Raw genomic sequence first — 15452 nt, 5'->3', positions numbered from 1 at the left:
ATGGGTTCTGCTAATGGAGCAGCTACTGCCCATGGGAAACAGCCTCTCTTTTCTTTTGCATTGATATCTGATGTCCAATACAGTGACATTCCTGATGGTCGTTCATTCCTTGGTGTTCCGCGGTACTATAGGCATAGCATTCTTGTCTTACAGAGAGCAGTGAAAGAATGGAATACTCATCAGAGGCATAAGTTTGTGATAAATTTTGGGGATATTGTTGATGGATATTGTCCAAAAGATCAATCTTTTAATACTGTAAAGAAAGTTGTGGATGAATTCGAGATGTTCAAGGGACCAGTGTATCATTTGATTGGCAATCACTGCCTATACAATCTGCCTCGCAGCAAGTTACTTCCGTTATTGAAGATCAAGAGTCTTGAATGCCAGGCTTACTATGATTTTTCCCCAGTGCCCGAATATAGATTTGTAGTTCTTGATGGCTATGACATAAGTGCCATTGGTTGGCCTCAAGATCATCCCAGAACATTGGAGGCCTTGAAATTCCTCCGGGAGAAGAATCCAAATGAAGATAAGAACAGTCCAACAGGTTTGGTGGGCCTTGAAAGAAGGTTTCTTATGTTCAATGGATCTGTTGGGAAGGAACAAATGGAATGGTTGAATGGTGTTCTTCAGGAAGCAACAAAATTGAAACAGAAAGTGGTGGTCTGTTGCCATCTGCCTCTACATCCTGGAGCATCATCCAAGGAGGCACTGTTGTGGAATTATGATGCAGTGATGAATTTGATACACAGATACAATTGTGTGAAGGTTTGTCTATCTGGACATGATCACAAAGGTGGATACTCCATTGATTCCCATGGAATACACCATAGAGTTCTTGAAGCTGCGTTGGAATGTCCTCCTGGCACAAACGCATATGGATATGTTGATGTTTATGATGACAGAATATCACTGTATGGTACGGACAGAATGCAGAGTACAGACATGTATTTTAATCATAAAGCGGATTTGTGATGACAAGATGCATTGATGTTTAGAAGCAACCTATTCGTTTATTAATATTAGAGAATATAGTGATCCTGAATCCTGATGCAAGTCCTACCCACAGAGGGAACTTTCTATTTAATGGAAGTTGGAATTACTCAGTCGAGTTGGGTAACTTGCAAGTTCAAGATTCAATCACTTTTTGCTCCATTTTTCCCTTGCTTCTGCGAGAGGCAAAGAAGCAACAAGCATTAACATTACTGGATGTTTCCTCATAAATGAATTGTCCGCGAAGATTTTGAGTGCTCTTGTATAAATGTTAATATGTTTTGCTAGACATATATATTTAATGAAAAACTTTGCTGTCATCGTTACCTAGTGAATGCTCTTACGTATTGTTAGTCATTATAAGTACATTTTATTGTGAAACTACAAATTTCACTGCTTTCTACATGACTCCTCAACCTACTTTCTTCTTGGCAGGTGACTCAGCTCATTGCAAGTTAAATTGACATTTTAATTACTTTTGGCTTTCATAGAATCATAGTGTGCCACTCATCCTAATCACAGAAATCGAATTGTTTAATTATTAAGTATCTGCCCTCTTTCTCATCTTAAAAGTTTTGGGTGAGATCATGCATCACATCGATGTGAAATATAGTTATACCGCATTGCTATACATAATTGAGGGGGTAAAATAGGACCATTGTGATTTATTTATAACTATGGAATAAACCATTCGTAAACCAGTAAACTTTGCCATGAATTTATTTCATGTTGGCCTCCTGCGTCACTCAAATCACTTAGAAGCCTTTGACTTTCTCTTCTCAATAAAGAAGAACATAAACAGGGACAACACCGAGAAAGCACTGAAGCAAATGGAGCAGATATCAAGGGACGCGTGGCGTCCACTGATTGCCTGGATCTCAAACAAGTTGGTGGTCTTCTTGGCATCCGTGGTTTGGCCGTAACCCACTTCCACGGCGTTGGAATCAAGTGCGTAAGCGCGTACAAAGTACGTGGCTGTGGGCACGTCTCGCTCAATCAACCACTCGAAGCTATGCAACGTTTTGTTGGAAGCATCGTAAGGTCTGGCTACGACCATGTGCTGACAGGTCTTGTCCCTGGAGAGGTTGTCGACGGTCTTTCTCCAAGCGCGGTCCTGTTGGCTGATGGGCGCGTAGCATAGCTTCGCCTTTATGGTTTTGTAGGCAGAGTCGGTCCCAGCTGGTAAGGTCTTGTTCAGAGCCCATGTCACGGTGATTTTATCGAATCCAGCTACCAGAACTGCATAATTATTAATACCAAAATTGAGTTTAGCATGAAGGAATGAACATTAACGAGTAACGACCCAATTCATAAAATCGTGGATTATATTGCTCCTAGTGGCATCTAGATTAATTAGATTGTGTAAGGGGAAAAACATAAGAGTCTATTCACATCAGCTTATTTTGTGCTTAAAATTATTTATAATTAAAATCATACCGAATTTTTTTTGGGAAAAAAAAAAAATGTAAATTTTCTATCAAAATTAATCAAAACCAAACATGACCCAAGTGATTTGTCTGTTTTAATTTGCATCTCATAGGACATTAATGATAGTAGAATTTGACTAGTTAGATGGAGAGGTATATCTGAGATGGGATGTTACTTGTGATTTACTTACCTTGTCCCTGCTTGGAGGAAACAGTGACATCAATGGTTCTTTTCAAGGAAGAGAAGAGAACATTCCCATAACAAGTTCCAGCTAAACAGCAAAGAAGAAGTGATGCTACCACAAGAATCCCGCTTGCTGCCATAGTTACTCAGTTTTCAACTCCAACAAACTAACCCTTTCTGAATGTAAAGTCAAAAGTGTGAGAATGTGAAAACTTGAGAGAACAGCCAAGAATTGGAATTTGGAATGATATGCTGAGAATCTGAGTGGGGATGCACTATTTTTAAAAGCCATTTATATAAAGCCCAATCCCTTTAAGTATTACGTAATCAAAACAAATTGAGTTTAGAGCAATGACAGCTATGACAAGTCAAAAGGCCCAAATACCCAAACTATTATCTAAATATTTGGAAGAAAAGAAAAAATAGTAGCAGTAACAAGCAAGTGGTAGAGATGGATGGCCCTTGAACATGTTAAAGGGTCATCCTATTGAGAACCAGCACCAGCTGAATATGCTGATGGAGTTGGATTGGACCGGTGTATTTGGCCAATTATAGAATTTAGTATAATTTTTATCGGTTGACTTTGTCATTCTCCCAAGTGCTTGGAGTTTTATGATGGACACAAGCAGATACATAATACATAGATATGAAAATCCTCGGGTAAATCTTGTAGTTATGGATATATTACAGGTTTGTCCTAAGTTCCCGAAGTGATTCAATATTTATTTGTTTTATTTTTTTGGTAAAATCCTCAATATTTTCAGTTAAGCTATAATGGAATGCCAGAGGAAGGAAGAGTTCAATTTTATTGCTTTAAAATATCAAACTTCATCTTGCTAAAATCTATAATTGATATAATTTTCTTTTTTAAAAAAAAATATGAAACTTTGATATAAAACTTCAAATGGTATGCAAAAGTTGCTGGTCGACAAATTTTGATCGAGTTTACAAAATTAAAAATCAAACATAAAAGGGCAAGGTGTCCGTTTCTGAAATCTCATCGTGACGAAATAAAATTGAAGTAAATCACAAGAAAATAAATTATAAACCTAATAATTTACTTAATAGTTTATCATATAAATCTGGAATTGTCAAAGAAATAAAAAATATCGAGGTCGTCAAAATCCAAGAGCTCCTATGTGTTTTGTCCCCTTATAAGTTTTGTCCCCTTATGTGTCACAAAGGGCAAGCAAACAAGAACTGAAGGAGTCCGTATTCGGAAAACGGACCTAGGCCGTAGCTATACAGTTACGGAAAAGACAATGCAGTCCGATCCCTTATCAAACGGTAAGAGGGCTTTCCTTCTCAATACATTATCCGTTATGATTATTTTATATTAGCGTAAATTATATTCTAAATCTTATATTTAATGATTTTATTTTATTAGATGTATAAGCAAATTAATAATCAAATTAAATTTTGATAAAATTGATTATAAAACATTTAATGTTAAAGAGTTAATTTGTATTTGCGAGTGATGTTTTCCAAAAAAGAAAGTGAGTTTCAAAGAATTATGTTTAATGATACAACAGAATCACCTAAATATATGCATGTTTTTAAAATTTATATTTAAAATAAATGTTCTCTAAAAAAATTAAAAATGTTTATTTCCCTCAAAACTCAATTTTGCTCACCACTTAAGTATTAAAAAAAGGGAAAAAAATATTTCTCTAATCATAAGAGATAAAATTATTTTTAATAATTCTTAAACTACGTCATTTTAGAATTGAGAGAATTAATAAAGAATATTTTAAAAAATTATTTATTCATTGTTATATAAATTTGAGCAAAATACATTTTATTAATTTTACCAACACTAAAAACAACATAATTTTAAGATTGTTAAAAATAATTTTATTGTAGATGACAGAAGAAATGATAAAAATAAAATAAAATTGTCAAACAAACTTGTAATGTAGAAGCTCATTTTAATGACTTGGAAATGCGATTGCAACCAAACACGCAGTTACACGCTATAAATAAAGGGAGTGGATCTTCTCATGTATTAATTAACATGATCATGTCATGTAGGGCAATCATAATCATACATGAATGAGTTAATGGTGATAAGGAATGGAAGAGAAAAAATATAAGGATAGAAAGTTACACAATCATCACTGTTAATTTAATTATTAATGGTTAAGATCCTCCGGGATTCATTTCCATAAATAAATGGATGATGTTGTTTGTGCCCATCTGCCAATAACTTGTCCCCTTTCAATGTTTTCCTTTCCGAATAGCAAATATGCCAAATTGTGAACCCAAATACACCGGGTTTAGTTTTCCTATGCCTTTTCGCTTTCTTTATAAAACTGAGGAATTTGCATAAATTTCCACACACACAAAATGGCACTGGGAAACTTTTTTTTAAGGAGAGCTAATAAAGGGGTCTGGCGGGAAAATTATTACTGGCGTTTGATTGTTGGGTTTGTGTAGTGTTAATTATGCTACCTTTTTTGGGTTCAATTGGGTTTTTTTCATAGAATTATTAGGGCCGAAAACTTTGGTCGTTCTGACAAAATGAAACCAAATCCATTTAAAAGCTGGCCTTTAGAGTGCGCAAGTTGGGTTTTAACAAAAAGCTTAGCCTAAGGTTCCGCAAAAAACAAACAAACAACCAATAAAGCCCAGTACAATTGGTAGATAGCTGAGTTTCTTAAGTATGTTGATAGGAGTTCGATTTCTGGCTGTGCCTATGAAAAAAAACTTTGTTGGGAGAGGTTTACCCACTTAATGTGATCTCCTGCTTCAAAAGAATTAGTCTTCGATTGTCAGCCGAAGAATACCTCGAGAAACCAAAAACAAACAAACAGAATATTTTTCAACAAAGTACTTCTTGTTTATAAATAAATAAATCACATCCAAAAAAGTTCTCTGCTGGCAGTAACTCACATAAGTTTTGATAAACAAGCCAACCTAGATTTATTTGCAAGTCCACTAAATTTCTGTAACATTTTACACCTTCGTCTCATTTTATTGATCAATTGATTAAATAATGGATGCGTTAAAAGTGATGGCCGGTCCTCTCCAATCTGCCCAATTTTGTATCACTACTTGGGCTCTATATATTTATTAATTCCCTTTCATTCTCTTAAATTGCAAATCGGCCCAACCTTCCTTGATCCGTTTGACCCACCATTTTACCTCCTCTTCGTCGCCTTTTGGGAAAAAGCTCATTTCTCATTTCTTCTATAAAAACCCAAGCACAAGTGCACAACAAAAGAATATGACAGTCAGTTTAAGCACAAAAAGAAGATAAGTGCGTTCAATTTTAGAAACGTACATAAAGCGTTTGAAGCAAATGCCATGATTATATATTATACTAATGGAAATGGTCACAAACCCCCTTTTTCAACTATTTAACTAGTTACTCTCTTTTTTTAATTTCTTCATTTTATAATTTGAACAAACAATAGTCATATATTTTTCCAAGTCGGGTTCATATCCCTGCCTTTGGCTTTTGAAAAATACTTCCATATTCGAAGAAAGTAAGATTCGATCCCAAAATTCTTAACTATTTAATTGAACTATAATATATTCTTCATGTTACTTTCTTCAAATAATTACATTGTGAAACTCTGATAATGAGAATATCTAAATCTAGCAGAAAATGCAAACTGCATTAAATGGAATCGTTTTTGACGGGGTATAATTATAATGGGGATTAAGTCTCTACAGGAAAAAAATTTAGATTCCCAGACACTATTCTTCATGGGATCCACTATTTTTTTTTGAAAAAAAAAAAAAAAACACAAATAATATGGCACGTTTCTCCATGGGTCAGCAGGAAAATGGTTTCTAATTACTGTAACATATGAATTGAATTTCCCAATTATAATTAGCCTTTTGAAATGTTTTATGAAATTGAATTTTTTTATTTATTAGACACTATAAAGTTCACTTTTAAAGTTTCATGACAATGTATTAGTTAGGCTCTTAAATTGAACCACATTAAGATTTTGTTTCTAAAGGAGTTACATGTAGATAATATGAATGTTCTCCTAAGAAAGAAAGAAGCTTTTTTTTTTTCTTTTCTTTTTGCAATAACAATATGCTAGTAAGAATAGATTACTTTAATATTACCGCAAGTAATATCCTAAAGCGTAGGCCAAGGTCCAGAGCCCAGAGGGTAGTCCTCAAAATATTCACTTATAAAAGATTTTTTGATACGGAAATCATTCACTCATAGCCCCTAGGCGTCTGGAAGAGATGACCATCAAGTGAAACTAGTCACCAAAAGAGAATTTGATGAACTTGTACACTTGAAAAATAAAAAGCCTTCTTTGAATCTCTTAAACCACTCAATTAACATTGACTTAGCTTTTCCTAATCTTTTTAATTATTTTGAAAGGTTTTGGTATATTTTATATTTTTGGGTTTTAGATTCTGCATCCAAATTTCAGTTAACAGTTTTCTAATAACTAACAGTGATGCCAGCCACATCAAGCTAGGTAGGGCTACTAATCTCAGGGTAACCATGGAACTTAATCAAATTCTTATTCGATAAAAAGGAAGCTAAAGTTAAAGTGGAGGATGTTCATTCTGCTCTTGTAGATCATGAGTCACGAATATATCTTTTATCCGTAAAATAAAATAAAATATAGAATACCTCGGCATGCAGTTTATGTTAGAAACAAAGACAAATACACCTAGAACGAGACAGCTACTACGCCGGCCAATTCTTACACAACACACGTAATCAAATGATGTTTTCTATGCATCTACAATGTTCAACCAATCTTTAAAATTTTAATATCTCACACCCCCCACCCTACTGCAAGCCAAGCCTTGTTAGTTGTGTGAGGAACAGAGAGATCAGTATCAGTGTGTCTCAATGGAGCGAAAGTTGGGCAGAGAAAACAAAGGGTCTCTAAGCCTAAAAAAGAAGATGGCAGAGACACGTCGTAGAGCAGAACCGGCTCCGGACCTCACGGATTTCATGAACGACAGGTTTTTTGGGACAGCAGATGTGAACGAGAAAACCTATAACCTCACAGGTGGTGGTGGTGGCGGCGATGGTTCGGTAATGGATGATGAGGACGATAGCTTCGACAGCAGCACTAGAAGTAACAGTGCAAGGTTGACGCAAGAGTGGTTGGAAGAGGCACGACGGATTGTGGCTTCATCTCCTACAAGAAGTAACTCTCCGGGACGCCTTTTAGGGTCCCCAAGGTTTGCAACCACACAACCTGGCTCTGGCTCACCCCTTCCCTCATTGGATCGAACAGAGGCTCTCTCTAGGGCTAGGTCTGCTAGAAGGTACGTAATATCAAAGGAAAATATGTTTCATATCTATCATCAATAAAATGAACTATAAACAAGAGAGAAAAATTAAATTAAAGAGCTTATAGTATATTATAGCATGCATCACTAGTCATTTCATTTTTCTTACCCCTCTTATAATTTTTTTATTATTGTGGGATGAAAATCAAATCATATGTTATAAAATAACATTGATCTGAAAGTCGTTAATTTGAATTTGATTAACCCCATTGATAAAATACTAAAATGATAATAATGTGAAGCAGAAGCAGAGCAGTTGAAGGGATCAGTGATGAGATACTCTCCAAATCAGCAAAACACAGCCGCAACAAATCCGACACATTCACTCAACCTTCATCAGATGGGGATGGATCCCCTGCTACGGCGGTCCACAAATGGTTCTCAAACATCCTCAAACCCACAAATGAAACAACAACACCACCATCACCTCCCGATTCTACCCTTCCTCTCCCTCCTCGCCAACCTCTTCATAGAAAGTCCCGCTTCCAAACCGAGCCCTCTGCTGCACCTCACCCGCAGGGGACCCAACCCCCTAATTCCCGCCGAACCTTCAAGACTTCTACGCCGTCGCCGGATAACACCGACCGGCGAACACCACCACCTCAGTTCGATTCTCTACCTCTGTCGCCGCCGAGGAAACTCGTGGAATCCGCTCACCGGAGAATGATATCATCTTCCACGTGCTCTCTGGAGAAGATCGCGCCAAAGCATGTTGTAAAAGGAGAGGAAGTAACCCAAGACTATAGCCTCAACGGGTTCCTCAAAGAGCAGAGGATTTTGTTCCAGAGAATCTCCAACAGAGAGCTCCATGCAAACGCCAAAATCGTGCTTTCTGGGCCTTCCAACAGTTAACGAAAGAAGTGATTTTTGTTTTGTAGATGATGTGGGAATTTTGGAAAGTGATCAACTTTGTGTGCGATGCAGGTACAGCGTCAATGGTGGCCGCCATTTGCCATGCGTGGCTCTTGGGTCACAGGCACAGGGAGAACGTTAACGACGGTGGAAGTGAGAGCGTCGTGGTGGTGCCTGTGATAAATGTGAAACGAGGCTTTATGTGGAAGCAAAAACAAGCTGCATGGCTCTTTCACCATGCTGGTCTTGATGCCACCGCATTGCTTTTCGTTGATGAGGTTACCTTTTTTTTTTTTTTAATAAAAAAAATTCATTTTTCAATGTTTAAAATTGATTCTCATTTGACATGGCTAATTTTCTACTTTTTCGCTTAGACAAGTTTTTAATTATTGATATTTGTCAATGTGTGATAAATTAATACATGTTCTGCTGCATCTAGGATGTTCCATAGTTTTAATTTCATTTTTCGGATACACGAATGCCCCCACATGAAGTAGCTGCAGGTTGATATAGGATTTAATAATTGGTTGGATTAGACAACACTGAAATTATCTCTCTCGTGATCACTTATCTTGAAGATGTTTGAGGATGTTTTATATATAAATAGTAGGATGGATTGGTTTTGCTTAGTTTAGTGATCTGGTATACCGAAGCTTGTTTGCAGGTGGACATGGAAAGTCTTTTGGTAACTGGCCAACTAAGCGTCCTCGTGGTTGGGCAAGATGTCTTAAGCACCACTGGCGAGGTTGGTTCATATGAATTATTGATGAATCTGAAAAATGAATTTTTTTAAACTAGTTTGATCTTTATGAAATGCACCATGATGCATACATGGGGTTGAATTTCAGAATTAATTTTATGTCTTATTTTGTTCTTACAGGTTGGATCTCAGTGCACTGTTCTTACCGATAATTACTGTGAGGATGCCTATGATCTACTTCAAAGCCCTGTGCTGAAGAAACTATTGGTAAGTTTATAGTAAACTTAGTCTCTAGACAAACTTTTGGTGCCAATAAATTACTTTTTTTTTCCCCATTTCAAGAGATGCTTCTGAGGCTTTTTTGTGACTTAGGTTACTCTCTGCTTATATATTATTTTGCAGCTTGCTGGTATTCTGCTAGACACTCAGAATCTAAAAGCATCTGCATCAATATCAATGACAAGAGATGCAGAGGCAGTCCAGTTGCTATTGGTTGGCTCTGCCCCAAACTACAGATATGCTTTATTTGATCAATGTAAGGTTCTCCATATTAAAATTGAGTTATTGTGAGATTATTGATTATCAAGTTTAATATATGGAGTTGGTTTTGGTTCCTTGAAGTGATGCAAGACCAAAAAACTACTTCTTTTATCGAAGCTTTGAACCATAACTATGGGAAGCCTACTAATGAAAGTAAGTATCTTTGCTGACCTCTCCATACATGTTATTGGCTGCTCTTTCAATTGCAAAATGCAAGAACCATGACCTTGGCCCTCTGGCCGTGGTCGCGGCCTTGTTCCTTTAAATCTTTTCCGGTAACCTTGTTATTGAAATTGCAAAATGCAAGGACCTTGTTATGGAAACTTTTTTCGTGACCTAAAATTTTCAGTGGTGAGTCATTGGACTATACTATTTTAATTGTTGTTGTTATTGCCATACACCAAATATAATCAAAATACAGAAAAGTTGACGTAGTCATCATGCGCACGTGGCTCCATCTCTTGTAACTAATTTCTGTTAAATATTAGTTTAGTTACCTTTCTGTTATACAGTAGCGTGTCATGTAGTTGATTTTCATTGTATTAGCCTGTGTATATAAGGTGGTGCTACGTGCATCAGTGTAATTTCATTCTTCATTCTTCATTCTTTTATCAAAATGCTAAACATTGAGAGTTATCTTGACTAGTTTTTGGATAGAGACTTGATGGACCAAATCAATTAAGAATATGGGGCTTTTTATAATTTTAAATTTCAACAATGTCAAATGCACTCTAAATACAGCTTAGTTTTCCTTTCAAGTATGCTAGAATTAAAACGAGATTCTTTCTATTGGAGGAAATATATGAAATGTTTTTAAGGGTGAGAGTGGTTCAATTTTTAAAAATTCTTATGCCAGTTACGTAATATTTCTCCATCTCCTACTTTTCAATTGCAAAAAGAATAATCTGAACAGAACATTTGATTACCAAGGATATGGAACCTTATTTCGTAAAAGGAACTGCAAATTAAATGCAGTATGGACGCATTAGAATAGTTACCCCATTAAGATAATAGTAGCAGTTTTCTGTAGTTTGAAGATTATAATATGGTTAATATGCTTCCTGGCATCTTTCATTTGCACAATCTGGTTTAGACTTTATCCATGCAACTGATATTTTACAATCTGGTTTGAGTATTTCCTTTGTTCTTGGTAATCATAGGTAACAAAAACAGTGAAGGAAATATGGAACATAAAGTTCGGGAGTCTAGCTCCACATCTGACCGTGAAACCACCATGTCAAGTTCAAAAACAAATTCCAACGACACAAAAGGTTCTAAAACTAACAAGGTTTCACCAAAACCAGGTTATATTTCATTCTCTTTCCTTCTATTCCCATTATGGTTTTTAATCATGTTTAGATATTTTGAACTCTTTTGATAACTAAAGTTTCGTTAGTTATTAAACAGATATTCTTAGTAAGTCTGTTTCACTTTGTTCCAACTATAAATGTGGTGACATCACTTAACCTTGCAGTCAAACTTAATCCGTCACCTTTGCAATCTCATGCTCCACAACCAGCACCAGCACCAGCGAATGCAGAAAAGGAAGCCTCTCGTGGGAAAAACAAGTTCTTCTTGGCAAGGTGGTTTGGTTTTGGTTCAAAATGAGAACAGATATTATCCATGTATGCCAATGGCTATTCAAATTTTGCAAAATTCAAAAGAAAAAAAAAAACAAAAAACAAAAAACAAATTAGAAGCTTGTATGAGATATCGCTTTTTTTCCTTTGGCACATCATTGAAGATAAGTGTCTCGCTACGGAGTGTACATGTAAGTTTAAAAGGTTTGTCGCTTTTCCAGTTAAATTATTACCTTTGTGATAAGCAATAACATCAAGGCCTACTCATTATTTTCTTTGTTAAATCAGCCCCGGTCCTCTAGCCATGTACTTTCGAATCTTTCTGGGTGAGACCTCGTTATTATTGTTTTTGACGTTGAAGTGAATATTTAATCTAATCTCCTCAGGTCAAAATTGCTTCAACTGCTTCCAGAAAAAGACGAACTTTGTTTGTTCACTTGCTCATTTCTTTGGACCCCATAGAAAAAATCCACTATTTTTTATCTTGTAACAAATGCTGCTGTCATTTTTATATAGAGTTTTTGGTAGATGTATCGTTCTGTATACTATTAAAAAACTTATTACTCTGCGCGTAGCGTTGAATTAAATTAAGATAACAGATTTACCATAGGCCTACAATATCCCTTGTTCATTGGCGTATCATATGAGCCGAAGTAGCTGAAAGCCCAGAGGGGTACAAGAAAATGAATATAAAATACTAGCTTTGGACCATAAACTAAACCATATATTTGGGCCTTAACCAGTGTCTGCCTATTTCATTTACTTCAATGCTTCACCTACCTTATAATAAATTTTATTTATTATTTGTGAAACCACAACGATTAGATTAATGGACTTAGGCAGGTAAGCATGTTGACGATGATACTGATAATCTAACCACTAGAAAGAGAACAATGTGTATAAATATGCGTAAGGTGCACATATATACATGGATTATTGCACTCTTATTTCTACATCATCACCAAACACCCCTCCTTATTTTCTGCCACATGCATGAACATCTTATGGGAAAATACAGACATTCAGTTCAGTAATCTACTGTCTATATTTCTGTGATACAAAATTTAGACAACATGTATGTACCTTTGGTAGAAATATATATATATATATATATAGCTCAGTTATCAAGATCGGATCAAGAAAGAGCACGTCCAATGAGAAAAATGTAGATGTAGACATAGATGCCTCTAGATGGAGAATTATTGAACGTGTGATTGTGATACAATCTGTATTGTCCAAGTATGCTTAATTGTTCAACCCCAGCTGTAACTAACTCCCAAACCCTGTATGGCCCCACTGGCTTTTTCAATCCAAATCCATTTCTCTCTCTCTCTCTCTCTCTCTCTTTCTCAACCCAATCTCAATCTGCGTCTTCACCCCATTCCATTTTGTTCCATGACTTGGAGACCCAAGTCCTTTTCCAACCTTATTTTGCCGGCGTTGATGATGATATATCATTAGGCTAACATGGTCCTTTCATTCAACCTTCCAAGCATAGAGAAACAAGCAAAACTCTGATGCCCCACTAACACTAAAGCCTTCCACTGATCCAGAACTCCTTGTGTGAGTTGATGATGGAGGTGATGAGGATGCTAATGGTGGTGAAGAAGATGACAGAGATTTAGATGATAAAATAGGCTTAAAAATGAATAAAGCATGCTTTAAACCAGGACTAAAGAGCCAATCATGAACATCCCAATATACCTCTAGTCTCATTTTGTTGAGATGAATTGACTCATTGCCTCTAAACTTCCATTGCAAGTGCTTGACATGAATGACCAAGTGCCCATCAATCTTTATCTCCATCTCTGGCTGAACCCCACTTACAGAATCGCCATTGCCCTTGTTCTTACACTCAATTGAGATCTCATGCCACCTACCCTTCTCGTGGAACTTAGCTCTAGTTGAGAACTTCTTCTTCCCAGATATGTGTTCCTTCTTTGAAACCAAAATGGGATCAATAAGTGCTGGCCTACACCCGGTCCTTCTGTAAGCATCTTTCTTTAGATCACCAAGAAGCAGCACAACCTCTTCATCACAAACTACTGCTACATAGTACTCTGAGGTTGGTTCTGTTTCGCCATTAAATTTTGCAGCTTTAAGGTCCCAGAAAATATCAACAGCTTTATTACCATCTACTATGAAGCGCTTGGAACCTTGTTTCCTCCAAAAATACCATGGCTTTAGCTCAACCTTGCAGCTATACTGAGTTTCTCCTTCTGGGCCTTCCACTGATACTGATAGGCCATGAAGCAGCAAATTTTTGCACCATGTGATGGTGATCAAGCGGCAGTGATCAGCAACCTTTGTTCTGTAAACGCTCTGACCTGAACGGGTCACAGCCCCATGATCATCACTCAGCTTCTCTGCAGAAGAAAAGCAAGCAGGAATCCCAATTGAGTCTTGCATAGTTCTTGATGTTGAACTTTTGAGTGTACAATCTGATAGGACAAGTTAAGCTAGAGTTTAAGTTTATTAGAGAAGTATAGAGATAAGAAGTTGAAAATAAGAGGACAATGGATTGGGAGGTATTTTAACATGAACTCATGAAGGGAGTGAGAGAGCCTCAGAGATATCAGTCACAAGCTGAATGAATGTTAGATGCTGCCAGAGATGATGTTGGCAGCATTAGTTGGATTTAAAAAAAAAATATTTCCAAACTGGCATATGGACTGGCAGTGAATGAGAGTGAGAGATGAACAACCCTTTTTATATTCTGCACCTCTGTCTTATCTCTCTTACTTGTCACCTCTTTTAATTATTTTGGGTTAAAGTTTACCTTTTAAGTTCTAAGTTGAATTTGTACACACTTTATAGAATCCAAGGTTGTTTTAATTCTACTATATTCAAAAGTGCTTATTTCCAGGCATAGTTAGATGCAGTGAAGCCATTTTTTCATCAGATTTGGTGTATAGATTTTTACAAACTTAGGAGTCATCTACTCATAACAGCACATGACCTGGGACTAAGATAAGGTCAAAAATAACCGGTCAAAACTGTTAGGGAAAAAGAGCAACTGTAGCTGTAAGGGTTAGCTTTCCAATGTAAGGTGCCATCATATTTTTTCCTTGTTTGAAAGGATCTCCGTATTACTATTGCATGTGACGTTTAATTAAGTTTAGAAATATTTATGCTATATCCCTTTTTTTCATCTCTCTCTAATATTTCTTGTTGTAATTAAACTTTATTGTTGATTTCATTTAAGATACTATTAATGTATTATTTTAGGGTTTTATTAATCTCATGTTAAATGACATAAATTATCTCATGTCATATAGATAAATTTGTGGGCTCCATTATCTGAAAAAATAAAAATAAAAGAAAAGAAAAAAGTGGCACAGTTATCAAAGAATGTGTAAGAGGAAAAACTTATCTCATGAGAATAGTTTTTCCTATTATTTTATTAACTTTTTATCAAATCCAATAACCTTCATCAGGGTTGAAGTTTTTTCTATTACAGGCTTGTGAACTTAGCATTTTATTTTTTTATAGTTTTTATCCGACCTTTTTTTACTCCAAGGAAGGGTAGGAGAGGAATCTAAGGAGTGGTAGCTGCAGAATAGTCTGAGGATTCTATGGTTGCAGTTGCAGATCTGGTCTTAAAGCATAGAATTCTGCATTTTGCTTCGAGACAAAGAGGCCTTGATGATTTTTCAGCAACCCTCAAGTTTTGCAGGCTGAATATGGGAGATTAATGTAGAGGGAAAAAGTGAAAAGATGAAATAGCTAATAAGACGTTCTAGTAATTGCATTGGACTTTTGTAATAGCTTTAGGTAATTTAGCAACCTGAACTGATCACATATAATTGGACAACTTTCCAACTGCTTCAGACCTAACAATTTAAACTCGACCCCCATTCAACAAGAAAAGGATAGCTACTAATAAGTAATGA

General features: G+C 36.1%; 3 protein-coding genes across 3 annotated transcripts; 1 reads left to right on the top strand and 2 right to left on the bottom strand.

Annotated features, from left to right (window-relative positions):
* Positions 1-975, top strand: LOC133308266 (manganese-dependent ADP-ribose/CDP-alcohol diphosphatase). Its single transcript, XM_061508875.1, has one exon. It carries the CDS (start codon positions 1-3, stop codon positions 973-975), a length of 975 nt encoding a protein of 324 aa, XP_061364859.1.
* Positions 976-1639: 664 nt separating this feature from the next.
* LOC133308289 (high-affinity nitrate transporter 3.1-like) lies at positions 1640-2849 on the bottom strand. Its single transcript, XM_061508897.1, has 2 exons — positions 2612-2849; positions 1640-2232 (listed from the first exon to the last, which is right to left on the bottom strand). Exons 1-2 carry the CDS (start codon positions 2742-2744, stop codon positions 1745-1747), a joined length of 621 nt encoding a protein of 206 aa, XP_061364881.1. The 5' UTR covers positions 2745-2849; the 3' UTR covers positions 1640-1744.
* A 9698-nt stretch (positions 2850-12547) lies between these two features.
* On the bottom strand, positions 12548-13982 carry LOC133308292 (uncharacterized). Its single transcript, XM_061508901.1, has one exon. The coding sequence runs from the start codon at positions 13966-13968 to the stop codon at positions 13036-13038; it is 933 nt and encodes a 310-aa protein (XP_061364885.1). The 5' UTR covers positions 13969-13982; the 3' UTR covers positions 12548-13035.
* Positions 13983-15452: the final 1470 nt, after the last annotated feature.

Source organism: Gastrolobium bilobum, unplaced genomic scaffold (genome assembly GCF_033153095.1).
Source record: "Gastrolobium bilobum isolate Gb01-03AN ecotype WA unplaced genomic scaffold, APGP_CSIRO_Gbil_v1 utg10499, whole genome shotgun sequence".
Classification (NCBI taxonomy): Eukaryota; Viridiplantae; Streptophyta; class Magnoliopsida; order Fabales; family Fabaceae; genus Gastrolobium; species Gastrolobium bilobum.
This window is presented reverse-complemented; position numbering and strand designations above follow the sequence as displayed.

Coding starts and splice junctions, on each gene's coding strand:
- LOC133308292 (XM_061508901.1), bottom strand. CDS start 13,968: ATGCAAGACTCAATTGGGATTCCTGCTTGCTTTTCTTCTGCAGAGAAG.
- LOC133308266 (XM_061508875.1), top strand. CDS start 1: ATGGGTTCTGCTAATGGAGCAGCTACTGCCCATGGGAAACAGCCTCTC.
- LOC133308289 (XM_061508897.1), bottom strand. CDS start 2,744: ATGGCAGCAAGCGGGATTCTTGTGGTAGCATCACTTCTTCTTTGCTGT. Junction 2,233..2,611: donor TTCCTCCAAGCAGGGACAAG/GTAAGTAAATCA, acceptor ATAATTATGCAG/TTCTGGTAGCTGGATTCGAT.